At 43.0% G+C, this 19,414-nt stretch overlaps 1 protein-coding gene across 1 annotated transcript in view; it reads left to right on the top strand.

Annotated features, from left to right (window-relative positions):
* The first annotated feature begins 5,726 nt into the window (after positions 1-5,726).
* Positions 5,727-19,414, top strand: part of CPS1 (carbamoyl-phosphate synthase 1) — a 154,615-nt gene continuing 140,927 nt past the window's right edge. Inside the window, exon 1 of the mRNA XM_038748821.1 lies at positions 5,727-5,985. Within this exon, the coding sequence (XP_038604749.1) occupies positions 5,860-5,985 (126 nt within the window). The 5' untranslated portion in view covers positions 5,727-5,859. The remainder of the gene's footprint in view (positions 5,986-19,414) is intronic.

Raw genomic sequence — 19,414 nt, 5'->3', positions numbered from 1 at the left:
GCTCATCTAGCTTTGCCACTGACCCTGTAATCTGGGGCAAGTCCCCCTCTGGACTGTAACTCCTTATGAACAGGGATCATGTCTAACAACTCGGTTTATACTGTTCTATTTCAAGCTCCTAGCACAACATTCTATGCAAAGCATGAGCTCAATAAATATGATTGATTGCCCCTCGGTTCTGCTCTCTAGAATACCAATTCAATTGTACTTACTGAGCATTTACTGTGTGCAAAACACTGTACTGTATCAGGAAATTAATGTCTGTCCCTCCCCCAGAGCCTTGTCACCTCCCACAGTGGTGGGAGGGGAAGAAAGAGCCTGCTGTGCTGGGAAAGGGTGTTGTGGTGCTCGGAACAGAACAACCCCCTTTTCAGGATCACTTCATATCTCAGGAGTCATTTCTAATGGTTTCAAAAGCATCTGGCTTGGTAGACTGTGTTTTGAATGAGGCTTTTATCAAAAGCACTGATGTAGAATCAATTATATTTGAGTACTTATTGTATGCAGAGCATGGTACTGTATTAGTTTGTATCTACCACAGAGCTTAGAACAGTGCTTGACACATAGTAAGCGCTTAACAAATCCACATGTTTTGTTGTCTGTCTCCCCCTTCTAGACTGTGAGCCCGTTGTGGGTGGGAACTGTCTCTATATGTTGCCGACTCTTACTTCCCAAGTGCTTAGTATAGTGCTCTGCACACAGTAAGTGCTCAATAAATATGATTGAATGAGTGAATGAACAAATGCCATTATTATTATTAATAAGCACTTGGGAAAGTACAATACAGTAAAGTTGATAGACCTGTTCCCTGCCCACAATGAGCTTACATACAGTCTAGAGGATGAGCTTGTAGTCTAGAGGTGCAAGTATACCAACCATAGACCTCAGAGGAATCCATAGGGGAGTGAATTTTGCGCAGGCACGGACTGTGCTATTTTTCTTTTAAATGGTAGTTAATTTAGAACAGTGCTTGGCACGTAGCAAGTTCTTAACATACCATTAATATTAAGAGCTTACTACATGCCAGGCATTGTACTAAGTGTGGGGGTAGATACAATCTGATCAAGTTGGACACAGTCCCCGTCCCACATAGGGCTCAGTTTTAATCCATCCCCATTTTACAGATGAGATAAGTGAGACACAGAGAAAGTAAGTGACTTACCCGAGGTCACCCAGAAGACAAGTGGCCGAAACAGGATATGAGCCCAGGTCCTCTAACTTCCAAGCCCATGCTCTTTTCACTAGGCCTTGCTGCTTTTTAGATCACCCACACTATCTTCCCTTAGAGCTGTGCTCTGTTGTCATCATACCTTGTCAGTGTATTCACATCCTGAATTTTTTTGGCATGCCTTGTGGTCAACAATTTTAAGCCCTGAGAGTTGCTGCCTTGAAAGGAGTGAATTGACAGAAGCAGTCTTCTCTCTGCTGCCCCTGGGGAAAGAGAGGGGATTGAAGTGACAGAGGTTGAGTTGTCCAAGGTCATGATGTGACAGTAGGAATTAGGCCATGAATATTGGGTCAGTGACTGATTCCCATAAAGATCTATGTCCAGTGAAGGAGCACCTTCCAATATAAAACCCAAGGGATCCTTGATACTCAGCTCCTTTACATTACCCGATTTCTGGTAAGTGCTCAGTAAATACCATTGATTGATCTGGTAAGCAGAGGTCGCAGAGGTCACAGAATCTCATCCTATCAGTTTTCGGGGTAAAAACAATTATACTCTCATGAAAAAACTGCCAAATGTTAGACAAACATGTTTTTCCCCCACATAATTTGCCTTATCACCTGTAATCCATATTCAGAGAAAATTCTAATTTGTGCACAAATCACTTGTTTTTCCTCAGGATTAAACAGCAAAAAAATTCTAACCTTTCAAGTCTGAGAAACCTTCAGGCCTTCATTTTCTACCTAGTATTCTCCAGGGGAAACAGCCCGATGCAAAAGAAAAACAAAAAACCTGAAAACTGTGATAATGGAAAACAGCCATTGGAAAAGAATAGCTGATCCGTAAAGACATCTGCATTTTTTGAAAGAAGTTTCTCAAGGGTGGTAATGAATAGGCAACTTGAAATCACCTGCTCAGTATAGTCTATTTATTTCAAATTCATTGGACCTTCAAGCACCTTTTTCTTGTATGTGCTTTGGTCTCCATTTACTTATGCATTAAAGTATGTTTTAGCCTAAAGAAAGGGTAGAGCTGCCAGAATACTCCTAGGAAGATGTCAACCAGAATGGAACATCTTTTCCTTCTGTAAAGAGTTTCTGGCAGGCCCAGGTACCTGGCTTGTTGTTGGGAGCATCTTCTCATCCTCCTCCTCCTCCTACTTATCTTCCCATTCAGTCTTTGCCCCACAGAGGAATTTGTTTTGGATGGAAGCTTAGACTTGTTGTTAATCCAAGTTTCTCCCCACACTACCTGAAACCCATCTTTTTCTTCTCCTGGGAATGATGGGAGAGCTCCTGTTGACATTTGTAAAGCAGAAATGTAGTGTGCCTCAGTTACCTCATCTGTAAATGGGGATTGAGACTGTGAGCCCCACATGAGACAGGGAGTATGTCCAATCTGATTTGATTGTATCCAGCCCAGTACCTAACAAATACCCAACTATTATTGCTTCAAAAACCCTTCAGTTTACTGCTTACTGACTTACTGTCAGTGGCTTTAGTGATCAGTATTGTTAAAACTCTTGATTTTCGGCAACAGGTGGCTTGGAATTCCTAGCCTATATGAAATCAACATGTTCTCTAATAATAATTGTAGTGATAATGGTATTTAAATACTTACAATGTGACAAGCACAGTGGTATTCACTGAGTGCTTAAATGTTTGCAGAGAACTGTATTAAATTCTTGGAAGAGTATAATATAACAGAGTTAGTAGATACGTTCCCTGACTACAAGGAGCTTATAGCCTATTCGAGGAGACAGACATTAAGAGAAATTATGCCTATGTACACAAGTGATGTGGGGCTGAGGATGGGATGAATAAATCGTTCAAATCCGAGGGCAAAACAGGAGGGAGAGGGAGTAGGGGAAATGAAAGCTTAGTCAGGGAAAGTCGCTTGGAGGAGATATGGTTTTAATAAGGCTTTGAAAGTGGTGGGGAGAGTGATAGTCTGTCTGATATGAAATAGAAGGGAGTTCCAGGCAAGGGCAGAATGAGGGTGAGGGTCAGCAGCAAGATAGGCGAGATCGAGTTATAGTGGGTAGGTTGGTGTTGGAAGAGTGAAGAGAACATGCTGTATTGAGGGAAGATAGGAAGGGGCGAGCTGATGGAGTGCTTTAAAGCCAAAGGTAAGGAGTAACCCATTGGGATGGGGTAGGATTCCCATCCTGAAATCCTTGTGCTAACTTTCTGGGGGTCATCTGGTTCAAAGGTGTTCTGGGTCTCCAATCAATTGATGATATTTATTGACAGCTCACTATGTGCAGAGTGTTGCGCTACGCACTTGGGAGGGAAAGTACAATACGGTTAGAGCTTACAGTCCAGTGAGTGAAACAGACATGGAAATAAATTACAGGTAAGGGAAGCAGCAGAGTATAAGGATCTGTATATTAAGTGCTGTAGGGAGGGTCTTCTCCAGGTTCACTCTGGATTGTGTTACTGTTCCTGGTGCTTGGCTGGGATTGGGATTAAGTGCTGTAGGGAGGGTCTTCTTCCAGGAGTGGAATCAGAGACTATCTTCACCTCTTCATTTGTCTGGACTTCATGCTTCTGCCATCAAGCATACTGCCCAAACTGTTCCAGAGATACATGATGGGGCAGACGAGCTCAAGAGGCCAAGGGTACAGGCCCTGTCATTTGCTGACAGTGGAGGGGAGGGAAATCCCAGCTGTTAGAACAGTGCTTTGCACATAGTGAGTGCTTAATAAATGCCATTACTATTATGTCCCTGCAGTGGGAGGATGGAGGTTAGATAAAGTATCACATGAAATGCACCAAGTCCCCTCTTTGAACTTGTTTCCTGAGGGGCACTTAGCCAAATCTGGCTCCCCACCTAAATCTCTGCTCTCATCTTTCCTAATCCAAGAAATGATTCCAACTGAAAGATAGCGGTGTAAAACCCTTCCTATTCTAATAATAATGAAAATGGTATTTGTTAAGCACTTAGTCTATGCCAAGAACTGTTTTAAGCACTGAGTAGATACAAGATAATCAGATCTGACCCAATCCCTGCCCCACATAGGGCTCACGGTCAAAGAGGGAAGGGAAACAGGTATTTAATCACCATTTTACAAAAGGAGAAACTGAGGCACCGAGTTTATCTGATTTGCCCAAGGTCACATAGCAGGCAAGAGATAGAGCTGGGATTGACTCCAGGCCTGTGCCCTTTCCATTAGAGTATACTGTTGGTAAGTCACTTCACTTTTCTGTGCCTCAGTTACCTCATCTGTAAATGGGGATTGAGACTGTGAGCCCCACATGAGGCAGGGAGTGTGTCCAACCTGATTTGCTTATATCCACCCCAACACTTAACAAATACCACAATTATTATTGCTACAAAACCCTTTCAGCAGTGAGTCAGTGGCTTTAGTCATCAGTGTTAAGACTCTTGATTCTCATTAACAGCTGGCTATGATTCCAAGCCTATGTGGAATCAGCATTTTCTCTAATAATGATAATTGTAGTGATAATGGCATTTAGGTACTTCCAATGTGGCAAGCACTGTATTAAGCATTAGGACAGATTTGAAACAATCAGATCGGACACAGTCCTTGTCTCTCTTGGGGCTCACCATCTGATGAAGAGTGAGAACAATCAGAGAAGGAGTATTAAGTGCTTAATGCATGCACAGCATTGTACTAAGGTACTGAATCCACAATTTACAGATGAGGAAACAGGCTCAGAGAAGTTAAGTGACTTGCCCAAGTTCACACAGCAAGCAGCTGGCAGAGCCAGACTTAGGACCCATTTCTTTTGACCTCCAAGCTTGTGCTCTTTCCACTTGGCCACACTGCTTTTTTCTAAATTGTATGTTCAGCCAACAGTTGGCAGTTAGGGAGTTGATGAGCTGTAATGTGACATGTCAGTCAGATTGTCAAATTTTGAGTATTTTTCAAGTCTTTTAAAGTTAATAACAAAGAATGTTTAAGGTAACTGACTTGCAACAGTGCATTCTGCAGCATGGGGAACAATTGCTACATGGAATTTTAAGATATTGACAATGTTTATCATTTATCAAAAAATCACTTTCCTGTTGGAGTAAGGTTTCCTGGATTTTGATACACAAAGTATCATCATGGAGAAGAGTCTGTGTTTCATTCAGCTAAAAATCATATTCAAAGGTCCCATCCTTCTCCACCGGTCTCCCCCGCCCCCCCCCCCCCCCAAGTTCCTTTAGAGAAAAGTTTTTGTTCTAATGCCCTCTGGTAGAATGTGATGGCTAGTCACCCGTTTTCTTGCAGCTCCTTTCAACCACGTGCTGAGTTTTAAATGGAAGCTTTGGTTTTTTCAGGACAAGGCCTTATCACCAACACGTTGGCATTCTCCGTTTCAACACTAACCTGAAGCCCTGTTACTGGGTGATAAAGAAATCGTACTTTGGGTGGGGGGCCTGCAGTACTGAATCTCTCCGGCAGGAGGAGGTGATGTTGGATATGATGCAATTTGTGTTGAATGTCCATGGGGCATCTCCGGAAATTACTTTAGGAGGCGGGGATGCGGAGAAGGTGGAGCCAGCACTGAGGACATTTAATGGCAGATGAGTAGAAATGCCAAGGCATCCACTGTGCAGTTAGACCCAAGCACAGCGCTGTTCCCCAACTCCCTTTCCCTCTAATTCACCAGTTTCCAAGGGAAATCCTTTAAAATATATGTAATTTTATTTAATTTTAGCTGCCAATCAACATCGTCAAGATGACCAGGATTTTGACCGCTTGCAAAGTAGTGAAGAGCCTGAAGGACGGGTTTGGCTTGGGCAATGTTACTGCTAAGCATCCCTGGAAATTCTCAAGAACGGGCATCAGGTTACTGAGCGTCAAGGTAAAACCCAGCTGGGCGTTCTTTTTGGGTCTTGGGATGGTCTGGGTTACTTAACTGCTCACTGAGGAAACAGAAAATGGAGCTGAGCTAAGCTTCTCAGAACTCATTTATTAGTGTTTGCTCAACTGTAGAATTTATTGATTCAGCAAACACTGATTTTTATCTACTCTGAGTTGACAATTACAAGATGAATTTCACCTCATAGAGAAGGTTCACCATTCTTGTTGAATATGGTAACGGAAGCTGAATGTTTCTAATGAAGCCCCCATTCCCACCAGGTAGCCAAACACTGGGTGGCATGATTTCTCTTTGAAGCATCCTGATTATTGGGGCTGTTTTAAGGGTGATTAATGGGGAAATGCAAGCTGAAATGCTGGTCTGACCCCCCCCCCACCCACCTCTCCCCCATAAATAGGCTCCCTTCAAAGGTCCAACTTGAAACAGATTTTTAGATAGCACTTGATGCCCAGGGAATCCTGCCGTTGATACTATTCACTTTTTTTTTCCTTCCAACATTCCTTTGCCCGATGGCAAAGGTATAACTTCAATTTTCAGGCTAAGAGCAACCATCTGACTTGTCAGGATAACTTGATTACAAAGTGGCAGAATAATGAAAAGACTATCCAGGTCATAATCTCATTCTGACTTTATTGATCTGAGAGATACTAACCACAACCCCTGACCCTCTCAGTTGCTTCTTAATAATAATGATGGCATTTGTTAAGTGCTTACTATTTCCAAAGCACTGTTCTAAGCGCTGGGGGGAATACAAGGTGATCAGGTTGTCCCATGTGGGGCTCACAGTAGTAATCCCCATTTTACAGATGAGGTAACTGAGGCTCAGAGAAGTTAAGTGACTTGCCCAAGGTCACACAGCAGACAGGTGGCGGAGATGCAATTCGAACCCATGACCTCTGACTCCAAAGCCTGTGCTCTTTCCACTGAGCCACGCTGCTTCTTAGTTGTGGAACAGTTTATTCCCAATTAGGCCTGGAGACTTTGTTAGGGAAGCCCGGTTGACAGTTGAGCAAGTGCTGAAAATTTTAAAGATTCTAATCACCTTTGGTTTGTCTATAAGAGTTCCACTCAAGAAGGCATTCCTGATTCCAAAACAGCGCACCCTTTGAGTAAAACAAAGTCTATTTTGCATATTAATTGGCATATAACTTGGTTATAACTGCGTTCCATTTAAGGTCAAATTGCCCCTGAAACTCCCCCGGTTTCTCTCTTCTCTATTTGGACCAGGCTACTAATCTACTGTGGAGTGGGGTCCCTCTCTAAAGTCAACACTGGGAAGGTTTCATATATCCCAGTTGTGGAAATGAGAAAATTTTAGTGCTTTGGAATGAGTCAGTTTCTCAGGATAATCCTGTGGTGGAATCAGAGCCCTTGTGGCCCAGGTTTCCATGGCATTAGTTTTAGTGCAGAGAGAAGCTGGAATGCAGGAAGGCATGGTTTTTAGAAAGTATTTTCTCACCTGTATTTGAGGTGGGAGCTGGAGAACTCCATCTGGTGCTACTTATTTGAATATAAACTGAGAAAGCAGCGAATGAGCATAACAGTGCTTTGGATTTAAATAGCCAAGTGAATAGTACAATGCTTTGCACGCAGTAATCACTCAAATATGATTGAATGAATAGCTCCTTTCTTCTAGTACAGAAGAACATGAGGCCATTTTGGCGTCAGTCCTGTAGTCCATCCAGCCAAGATCCTTGGAAGAATGGTGTAATAATGATTTTCCTCCCAGACACACACAGTTAGGGACTGGTCATCCAGAAACCCAGAGCCTCACCTTTCCTATGTCCTTCCCTAACTCTTTCTTTAGGAACCTAGCAGACCATTTGTCCGAGATACACAAACTCCTCTGGGATCTGCTGGTGTTTGTGGCTGCCCAGCTTCCTGTGGGATAGGAATCTGTGTGTTTTCCCCTTTACAGGATGGGGAGAAGTGTTTCCTTCAAAATCCAATGGGTACTGCTCTCTCTGGGACTGTAGACTTTGTGAATGGGCAAACAGGGAAGTACCATTCCTCACTCTAGAAGGTAGGGAGGAGCAGGAGTTTTCATATCTATTGTGCAGGTGGGAAATCTCAGCCGCGAACTACTCAGCTAAGGTCCGGAAAGTGAGATGAATAAAGAATCCAGGCCTCTGGAATCCCCTTGGTGTCTAAACTCTCACCTTGGCAGCTGAAAAATGCCTCCTACCAAGGTGGGTGGGGGTAGTGTGGTTTTCTGAACGTTATTCTAAATTCATATAGCTACTACAGGTCTTGGCGGGGCCTAGGGAGAATCCTCAAGAAGAAACTTTGAAATTAGGAGAGAGAGTGGAAAAAATGCACTTCTGAGTTTTCCACCACCTGCCACTCAGGCAGGCTGCTTCCTGGCCTGGGTGACTCTTGCTTTCCGTACATCCTGACCAAGAGATCAGCACCCCTGGAGCAATGACATTTGGAGCAATCGGAAGAGGTTCTGTAGTCCCCAGCTCGGTCTTCCCCACTGTTTAACAGTGTGGAAGAGTGATCCTCCCATTGCCCACTGGCAAATAAGAGGAAGATCTTGCTGTGCAAATGCCTTTACCAGATCTTGACAAGACCTGAGACTTTCCAGTCTGGGTTGAAAAGATCCAGTGATGGCTTTCTGGCTTTTTAACTCACTGAAGGGCTGTCCCCTTCCCAGTCCCTACCTTCACCTACAGTCCCTGGCTTCCATTTTGTTCTACATCTTCCAAATAAACCTTCCAAATGAAATGTTAGTACCCCTGGTGGAAGGAATAAAGCTTCATGGCAGGGTGTAAAAGACATTACTCACCTTGAGTTTAGTCTGGCCTGAATTTGGATGAAAACCAGGCATTAAATCTAGAGGTTATTGTGATCCCAGTGGAATTGTATGGGGCCCCAGAGGAATCTTTTTCAGTTTCCATCCAATTTCCAGTTGGCTGTCCACTTTTCTGTCATCCTCCTCCATCTCTAACTCCAGTCATGCTCATCAGAAGACCATTCATGTGTTCACCCTTCCTGGCTCAGGCCAGAAAATGTTACTTACAGGAGGCTTGTAAGATGCAGCATTGCGATTTAGAGATAAAATGATTCGTGAAGGGAAATGAAATTTAGTTTCCTGATTTCAGGTCCATGTTCTTAGCGTTATCATCATCATCATCAATCATATTTATTGAGCGCTTACTATGTGCAGAGCACTGTACTAAGCGCTTGAAGTACAAATTGGCAACAGCGTTGTAGTTAGTCACCCTGAGAGGATTGTGTCACCTCACTGTGGTCATCTTCACAGCACCACCCCAAAGGCAAACCTGCAAGTGCTGACTTTTCCAAATCTTTTGAGGTCATGCTTTCTCCCCTCTTGGCAAAAGGCACAGGGGGTGGGTTTGACAACAGCAAATACCGTGCTTGTCCTTTTCATGTTGTTCTTCTCATGTATTTATTCTGGGTTAATATTTATAGTTTGTGTGCCCAACTGATTCAGTTGTGAACAAAATCAAGCATTTCCTAGAACTGGGAAAGCTGAGAGAAGGGGGTTCCAAGGGGACACCCACCACCAGCCAGCCAGGAAGGTCGAGAGGGTCAGCAGTCACTATTCTTTCTCAAACCTTCAAGACTATTCAGTGTCTGTTGGTCTACATGTCTGCTGTGTGATCTTGGGCGAGTCACTTAACTTCTCTGAGCCTCAGTTACCTCATCTGTAAAATGGGGATTAAGACTGTGAGCCCCATGTGGGACAACCTGATCACCCTGTATCCCCCCCCAGCGCTTAGAACAGTGCTTTGCACATAGTAAGCGCTTCACAAATGCCAATTATTATTATTATTACATATCCCCTACTAGGAGCAAAAGGGAACATGATCAGTATTTGAGTGCTTACTATGAGCAGAGCACTGTGCTAAGTGCTTGGGAGAGCACAATACAGTAGAGCTGGTAGATATGATCCCTACTCACAAGGAACATACTGTCTAGAAGGGGAGACAGTAAACTACATTACAGATAGGGAAAGCAGAAAGAGCGTGGGCTTTAGAGTCAGAGGTCACGGGTTCAAATCCTGACTCCACCAATTGTCAGCTGTGTGACTTTGGGCAAGTCACTTAACTTCTCTGTGCCTGTTACCTCATCTGTAAAATGGGGATTAAGACTGTGAGCCCCCAGTGGGACAACCTGATCACCTTGTAACCTCCCCAGCGCTTAGAACAGTGCTTTGCACATAGTAAGTGCTTAATAAATGCCATTATTATTATTATTATTATTATTATTATTATAAGGATACCTGCTTAAGTGCTTTGAGGTCGGGGTGTGGTGATTAAGGGATACAGATGATTCTCTAAAGCTCCCACTGCTAAACCCAGAATTTTCATACATACTCTACATCAATCTATCACTTAAGAGCTTACTGGGTGCAGAACATTGTACTAAGTACTTGAGTATAATATAACAGCAAGTAAAAAAGTTCCCTGCCTACAAGAAACTTAGTCTAGATGGGGGAAAAACAAAACTTTTCATCTCTATTATATTGATGAGGAAATTGAGGCACAGACTCATTCAATTGTATTTATTGAGCGCTTGCTGTGTGTAGAGCACTGTACTAAGTGCTTGGAAGAGTACAGTATAATAGAGTTGGTTGACCACAAGAAGCTTGTGAAGTCAAGTGGCAGAGCTGGGATCAGAACTCAGGTTTCCTAACTCCACGTCCTGTGCTCTTTCCACTGTGCCATACTGCTTCTCTACACCGCTTCAATTCAAAATGTATTCGGGCCTCCCACCATCCATCAGACTACCCTCTTCATATAATCATTTCATGACTTTGCTTTGTCGTCTCAATCCTGCCACAACCTGTCTCCACCTGATAAAAAAAATAGGTACACGTAGGCCAAAAAGACAAGCTTGTGGGAAAACTCAGCCTTTTTTAGTGTGATTACCATAGGAAATAATTAAAAATTTTGATACAATAATTGCATTTTCTCCAAGAAATTTCCCAATATAGAAGCAGTTCATTATTGAGACTCTCGTGGTCATAATTGCCTAAATGCAGTGTGCTGGTGATGGGCTAGTCATGTTAAAATAATAATAATAATAATAATAAAATGAAGATCTTTATTGAATGGAGCTTTTGCTTCCTTTGCACACTAGTAAGGGAATATAGGTCAGTGCTGTTCATGTGATTTGACATTGTGAAATGGTGCTTAGTAATTGCTGTCTCCTTAGGTGGCTTCATGCAACTATTGGCTTCTAAAGGGGAAGTTAGTTCAGCGGGGCTGGAATTGGATGAGAGAAAAATTGATTCACCTCCGCTAATAATAATGATGACATTTGTTAAGCACCGCCTCTGTGTCAACCACTGTTCTAAAAGCTGGGTAGATTCTAATTAATTTGGTCGGTTATTGTCCCTGTCCCACATTGGGCTCATAGTCTAGGAGTTAAATCCCCATTTTACAGATGAGGAAACTGAGGCCCAGAGAAATTGAGTGACATGCCCAAGATGACACAGCTGTCAAGTTGTGGAGCTGGGATTAGGATGCAGGTCATTTAACTCCCAAGCTCACACTCTTTCCACTAGATCATGTCGCTTCCTTGCGAAAGTGGCAACTGTGCTGGACTCGGCTCTTAAGCAGGGTCTCATCTTTTCTGGCTGTTGGCACTTGGGAATTCTGGTTGTCTTACCCTTCCTAACTGAAATAAGGAGAAGAATTCACCCTGGCAACTATGGAAAAATGAGATGTTGAAGGAGCCCTAGGTCAAATGCTTTCTACCTGGGGTCCTCAGGACAGGGTCAACCTGATTTGAAAAAAGAAAGTAGCAAAGAGATCCTTAAGTGGCCTATTTTTGTTTGTTTCCGAGGGATTTTGATGCTTAAGAAAGGGTCTGACTGAGAAGATGGGTAGCCCCATGCTCCCTGCCAGGGCATAAGGCATATAAGGCATAAGGCAGTGAAGGCCAGATACACTGCCACTGTCTTGATATTTGAGTCTTACCAGCTTGGTTTGAACCAGACTTCACATCCTGACAATTCAGCAATATGTGGCCTAGTGGAAAGAGCAAGGATTCTTGACTCTGACTCTTGGGAGTCAACAAACCTGGGTTCTAGTCCTGGCTGTGCCACTTGCCTACTCTGAGACTTTAGGCTGCACTTAACCTCCCTGGGCCTCAGTTTCCTCATTTGTAAAATGGGGATTAAATCCTGTTCTTCCTTTATTACATTTTTTAAGAGTATTTGTTAAATGCCTTCTCTGGGCCAAGCACTGTATTAAATTCTGGGGAAGATTAAATCTAATCAGGTTGGACACATTGATGTCCATACTATGACTCAGTCTTAATCCCCATTTTATAAATGTGGTAACGTAGGCACAGAGAAATTACATGACTTGCTCACGGTCACACAAGACAGGTGGTGGAGCTGGGATGAGAACCCAGGAACTCTGACTCTCAGGCCCATTCTTTTTCCACTAGATCATGCTGCTTCCTTCTTCTTAGGCTGTGAACCCTGTGTGACATAAGGATTCAGATCCCACCTGGTGGCTACCTATAAGCCATCTTGCAGTGTGCAGTGCTAAATGAGTTCTTAGTGAACACCATTCTGCTTATTAGTATTAATCTAGTAAATACCATCAGAGCGCCCGGGATCATTATTTAGCTAGAGGCCAGCATCCTGCAGAAAACTCCTCCCGGGCCTGTGAGTCCATGCCTCAGTCTGGGAGGTTGGAGGACCAGGCCATGATCCCCACAGGAGTCCTGAATTCACGTTTCACTTTCGCTTAAGAGACTCATCCTGCCATTCATTTTCCATGGTTGAGCCATTTGGCATGGATTCTCTGCACATACTTGGGACACTGAGTGCAGTTCTGGTCACTGCATCTCAGAGAGGTGGAAAAGGACCAGAACGTTGGGAGGGGTGGGGAAGATTCCAGATGGGGGCAGCAGAAAGTGTTAAGACTCTTCAAGGTTAGACCTTCCCTAAGTCTGCATTTCCTTTTCTTATGCTCCCTTCTGCGTCATCCTTGCACTTGGATTTTCAACCTTTATGCACACCTCCCTTGGCTGCACAGCACTTAGTACATATCGGTAATTTATTTATATTGATGTCTGTATTCTCATCTAGACTCTAAGCTCATTGTGGGCAGGGGACTCTCTCCCACCTCAGTTCTATTGCACTCTCCCAAGTGCTTAGTACAGCATGGCCTAGCGGATAGAGCATTGGCCTGGGAGTTGGAAGGACCTGAGTTCTCATCTGGACTCTGCCACTTGTCTGCCGAGTGACCTTGGGCAAATCTCTTCTCTGTGCCTCAGCAACCGCATCTGTAAAATGTAAATGTAAAATCTGTAAAAACCTGATAACCTTGTATCTACCCCAGTGCTTGGCACATAGTAAGTGCTTTAATATTGTTATTTCTTTGCACACAGTAAGTGCTCAAATATGAGTGATTATTCCATCTGGTCAGACGGAGGGCTGAGGGGACAGGATTAAAGTTGACAAAATCATGAAGAAGCTGGACAGGACGAATGTGGATTTGTGGCTCTTTAGCTCCCATCCAACCAATATGGGACCTGGGTTCTAATCCTGACTCTGCCTCTTATCTGCTATGACCTTGGACAAGTCACTTAACTTCTCAGTTCCCTGATCTGTAAATGGGCTCCAATACCTGTTCTCCCTCCTCCTGCTTAGACTGTGAGCCCCATATGGGACCTGATTATCTTGTGCTTAGTACAGTGCTTGGCACAGAGTAAACACTTAAAAAATACCATTTATTACTAAGTGAAATTAAGCCGATGTACAGCTGCTCAGAAAGCATTTCGTCTTTCAGAAAGCATTTCTCAAGTTATATTCAAGAAGTTCTATTTGTGGAGATGAATCCAAATGGAATTAATGATATCCAGGAATCCAGTCACTTCTATAACTGCTGTGGGCATCGGCAGTCTGGATGAGGAAATATGCCATGTGTATCTCACAGCCTTCACTTCACAAACTGGTTTAAATTTAACTACAAGTAGATCGTTAATATTAACCGGGAATGTTGTAAGGCTTTAATGGGTTACTGCTGACAAAGCATTTTGAAATCTTCATTGACCAAGTGATGCATTGCAATGCGTTTTTATAAAATATTCTTAAATCGTAATTGTTTGTGCCCTGGTCCTGCCTCAGAAATAGACACTTTTGGGCAATGCCATTAAAGGATGAAATTAATAGGAAGAGTTACTTGTTAGGGAAGGGTATTCCAGACCTTGGACTTATAAAATTGACACATCACAAAGGCAGAATGGTAAATTCCTGTTTCCAAGCCAGGCCCATCTTGATTTGGTTTCTTGGCAGTTGGGTGTTGGGGGTGGGTGGGGGAGACACATCTGGTTTAGGAATGAAACCCTTTTATAAATCAATGATATTAAGAGCATACCTTGTGCAGAGCATTGTACTAAGCACTTGGAGTAATAATAATAGTAATGATGGTATTTGTTAAGCACTTACTATGTGCAAAGCACTATTCTAAGTGCTGGGGGGATACAAGGTGATCAGGTTGTCCCACGTGGGGATCACAGTCTTAATCCCCATTTTACAGGTGAGGGAACTGAGGCACAGAGAAGTGACTTGCCCGAAGTCACACAGCCGAGTACAATACAATAGAATGGGTAGGCAAGTTTCCTGCCCACAAGGAGTTTACAGTCTAGAGGAGGAAGGAGACATTAATAAAAATATATAAATAAATTTGGTTGTCAATAAGTGCTCTAAATGCACACAATGTTAAACATTAGGGGACCATGGAGGTAAACACAAGGAATCTTCTGTTCTTTCAGACAATCTAAAATTATAAGATATTTAGAGGCAGCATGGCCTAGTGGAAAGAGCGTGGACCTGGGAATCAGAGGACCTGGGTTCTAACCCTGGCTCGGCCCCTTGTTTGCTGTGTGACCTTAGCCAAGTCACTTAACTTCTCTGGGCCTGTTACCTCATCTTTAAAATAGGGATTAAGAGTCCTGTGTGGACTGTGGACTGTGTCCAACCTGATGATCCTGTGTCTACCCCAGTGCTTAGTACAGTGCCTAGTATGTACATAGTAAGTGCTTAACAAATACCGTTTTTTTTTTTTTGTTTTAAAAAGCAAGCACTTATGTTGCACCTAACATTCAGGTATTGGGATAGATACGAGATAATCATATCAGAAATGGTCCTGTTCCACAAGGGATTGACAATCTAAAGCTCCTTGTGAGGAGGAAATGTATCTACCAATTCTCTTATATTGTACTCTCCCAAGTGCTTAGTACAGTGCTCTCTATGCAGTGAGTGCTCAGCAAATACCATTGATTGTTACAAAATTTGGTATCATATTGCATTTTGTAACAGAGGGACAGGCCCAGGTAGGTTAAACAATTTGCCCAACATCTCACAGCAGGGCCAGTGACAGAACTGGAACTAAAATTCACATCAGCCCCGTGCTCTGTTCACTAGGCTGGATTGTAGATTTTCAGAGACCAATGATTCAAAGATAATAGTAAATGAATAAATCTAGTATTTATTAAGCACTTACTATGTTTCAAACACTGTTCTAAGCGCTGGGGTAGATTCAGGGTAATCAGGTTGTCCCACGTGGAGCTCACAGTCTTAATCCCCATTTTATAGATGAGGGAACTGAGGCACAGAGAAGTTGTGACTTACCCAAGGTCACATAGAAGCCAAGTGGCAGAGCTGGGATTAGCACCCACAATCCTCTGACCCTCAAGCCTGTGCTCTTGCCACTAGGCCATGCTGCTTTTCAGGCATGTCCATTACTCCCTTGAAGGAGTAGTTGATCTCTAACCTTCAATTCATCAAAGGAGTGTATTGCTTTATCTCCTGGGTGCAGTGCTTTATGGGTATCATCTCCTTTCTATTGGTCTCTTGCATTTGGAGAGTGAAGCAGGGTTGATGTCCCCATTTTCTAGATGAAAAGTCCAGCTGCTCTTCTCGCCGAGGGATGGAGTTGGGTCTAAAGTTGTCAAGCTTTCTTCTCTTCCTCCATCCTCACCACCTGAACTTCACTGCCTCAGCTGAGGACATAGGACTGTGAGCAGTGCCTTTTCAGGGTCAGCTCATGGCATGGCTCATCCCACTCAGGACTCTATCTCTGCTGTCACCGTTCTGCTTGGAGGAACTGTTTGCTGATTTCCCTTCAGAACACTTGTCTTCATGGTTAGGAATGGACCGTACAAACCTGTACCTTTCCCCTTTTCCTCCTAACTTTTTCTTCTATGAAACATAAGGGGCTCCTTGTTCATGGATTTTGTCCAACCGCTCGGGAAACAGCTGATACCTTCACCTCCATAAAGTCCTGAAGAAACAGATTCCATATGCTCTCTGACCTCCACTCCAAACCTGTCACTGGAAGATGATGTATTTTGTTTGTTTGACTTGCCTGCCTGCCTTACTGGTTTAGGATTTTTGGAGACTAAGTATTTAAATGAAAGTGTCAGGAAGAATGAATGGGTTTTATGTAAAGCTGTAAGTGTATTTGCAGAGAGATGATTGGTTATAACTGATCTTGCCCCTTGAACTCCATTAACGGAGTGCTATTTAGTGATAGAAATCTGACAGGCTCTTTCCGTCTCTGGCTAGCTTCTCAATCAGTGATTTATTGAGTACTTTGTGCAGAGCACTGTGCTCAGTGCTTGGGAGAGTACAATATAACAAAGTTGGTAGACATGTTCTGTGCCCATAAGGAGCTTACAATCTAGAGAGGGAGATGGACATTAGAATAAATTATGGATATGTACAGAAGTGCTTGTGGGGCTGAGGGTGGGGTGAATTTCAAGTGCTTAAAGGGTGCAGATCCAAATTCATAGGTGGCACAAAATGGAGAGGGAGTAGGGGAAATGGGGGCTTAGTTGAGTAAGGCCTTTTGGAAGAGTTGTGATTTTGTTAAGACTTGGAAGGTAGTTGGTTGTCTGTCTTTTATATGAAGGGGGAGAGTTCCAGGCAGGACCTGAGCAACAGACAGGTCTAGCAGTATGCAGTGAATCTAATTCTGTGGATGTTCATTGGAGCACATCTTAAAGGTTCAAATTTAGTTTTCATTTTACTTTCCCTCTTTCCAGACATTTAAAGAAAAGATTTCAAAGGTCACTGCTGATTCAAAGAGAACTATTAAGACTCTACGTGGGAGAACAGCCTGATGATTAGATAATGAATAACTAGCAAATTTTTATTAATCCTTTTGCAATCCCAAGTTCAAAGTAAACTCTGAATTAAACGATTGAACCAATGGGGAGACAGGTTCAAAATTCCTGCTAAGGAAATTCCTTTGCATTTGATTTGGCCTCTTTTTTTTTCAGGACAGAACTTTCATTTCAGCCTGCACTTAGAGGTCATAACTGAAGCTTTAGGATGGGAATTCTAGACTGTGAGCCCGTTGTTGGGTAGGGACCACCTCTATATGTTACCGACTTGAACTTCCCAAGCATTTAGTACAGAGCTTTGCACACAGTAAATGCTCAATAAATGCGATTGAATGAATGTGGATCATTCCTGAAGGTTTGGAATGTTCTGGCTCCCTGGTTTAACCTCACAAAAAGTGGCCCCGAACACATCATGGTCTGAATGTGCTACAGAAAATTCGGAGCATTTCTTGTTTAGGTCAGTTCAGCTAATCAATTACCTCCCTGTTTGGGGAAAATAGACATGGAAATAAAGGCCAGAGCTGAATTTTAATGTTCAGGAAAAGCAAGAGCCTCTAAAAGTGATCAAGTGGGGGGAAAAAATAGCCCTCCACTACAATGGGGCCATAATTTATTGCTCATGTGAAAAGGCAAGAGGAAGCATCTCTTAGATTTTTGGTTAAAAACAAAGAAAAACAAAACAAGACTTCAAAGTAACCCAATCAACTTGTGATCAAGGCAGAAATCTGGTACTGGGCCTGGCTGAAAGGTGGGGAGACTTCCCTTGCCCCCTTCAAAAGTATGCTTGCCAGTCAATAGTTTGTGTTGACTATGGGATGCATTGAGAAGACACGGATGTTCCAAAGAGGGCATTTCTGAGGGAGGAGACTGCATTCTGTGTGCGATGGAAATGATATGAAGGAAAGCAAAGGACATATTCAAGGGTAGCTGAAAAAGTTAGTCCTACCTATTTTATGCCCAACTCCTACAAGAAACATGTGCAGGGACATACATACTTATTCCAATTATTCTCTCCCTGCCTTGGGGAAAATTTCTTCCTTTGTCAAATAATCAATGTCATGTAAACTTTAAATATAAATACTCAATCTCCGTCTCAATCTGGGTGTAGGAGGTGATTCTGACCTCCTTTAAAACTGAGTAGCAGGGCATTTAATGAGCTTCCTGAATGATCCTATTTTCTGGTAGGAAGAATGAGTTCTTATGTTGGATTTTCTTTATTCATTCATTCAATCATATTTATTGAGCACTTACTGTGTGCAGAGCACTGTACTAAGCACTTGGGAAGTACAAGTCGGCAACATATAGACACGGTCTCTGCCCAACAACTTTACAAACCTCTGTTTCAATACACGATATTTATTGAGCACTTACTCTGTGTAGAGCATTGTACTAAGTACTTGAGGAGTACAGTAGATATGATTCCTGCCCTCCAGGAGTTTACAATCTGGCAGGGGAGGCAGATATTGTTGATTGATTGTTGCCAGGGAGATCTAGAGAAGCCAGTCAGGGGAAGGATCAACTGCATCCAGGAAACAGCCAAAACAAATGGCCTGCTGAGCCAGAGATGACCCACACTAGTCTGTGACTAACTGGTAAAAAGGCCAAAGAATAGGCCTTCCCTAACTACCCATTACATATGATGTGATATTCATTCATTCAGTCATATTTATTGAGCGCTTACTGTGTTGAAAGCTTGGGCTTGGGAAAGTACAATACAACAAAACCCAGATCCATTCCCTTCCCACAGTGAGCTCACAGATATGGGATTAATCATTCAATCAATTGTATTTGAGTGCTTATGTGCAGAGCCCTGTACTAAGCACTTGGAAGAGTATAGTATGACAGTTGGTAGACATGTTCCCTGCCCACAGTGAGCTTACAGTCTAGAGGGTGAGACAGACATTAATATAAATAAATTACAGATACGTACATAAGTGTTGTGGCTTGAGGGACCAGTGAATAAAGAGAGCAAATCCAAGTGCAAGGGAGTCCATTTGTAGCCACTTTGAGTTTATCTCCGAGTGAGTAAGGGGTATTGACCTCTTTTTCCACCCTTCTCATCATCAATCGTATTTATTGAGCGCTTACTGTGTGCAGAGCACTGTACTAAGCGCTTGGGAAGTACAAGTTGGCAACATATAGAGACAGTCCCTACCCAACAGTGGACTCACAGTCTAAAAGACTTCTCCAGAGCCATGGCTTCTGGTTCCTTCCTACTTTCCTGTTCACACAAGTGCCATTTCCGGATCAGGCTGTATAGTTTCAAATATTTGTCACCACCCCCTTGACAGTG

Source organism: Tachyglossus aculeatus, chromosome 7 (assembly GCF_015852505.1).
Source record: "Tachyglossus aculeatus isolate mTacAcu1 chromosome 7, mTacAcu1.pri, whole genome shotgun sequence".
In the NCBI taxonomy this organism is placed as follows: Eukaryota; Metazoa; Chordata; class Mammalia; order Monotremata; family Tachyglossidae; genus Tachyglossus; species Tachyglossus aculeatus.
The sequence above is the reverse complement of the archived record's forward strand: the minus strand, read 5'-3'. Positions and strand labels throughout refer to the sequence as shown.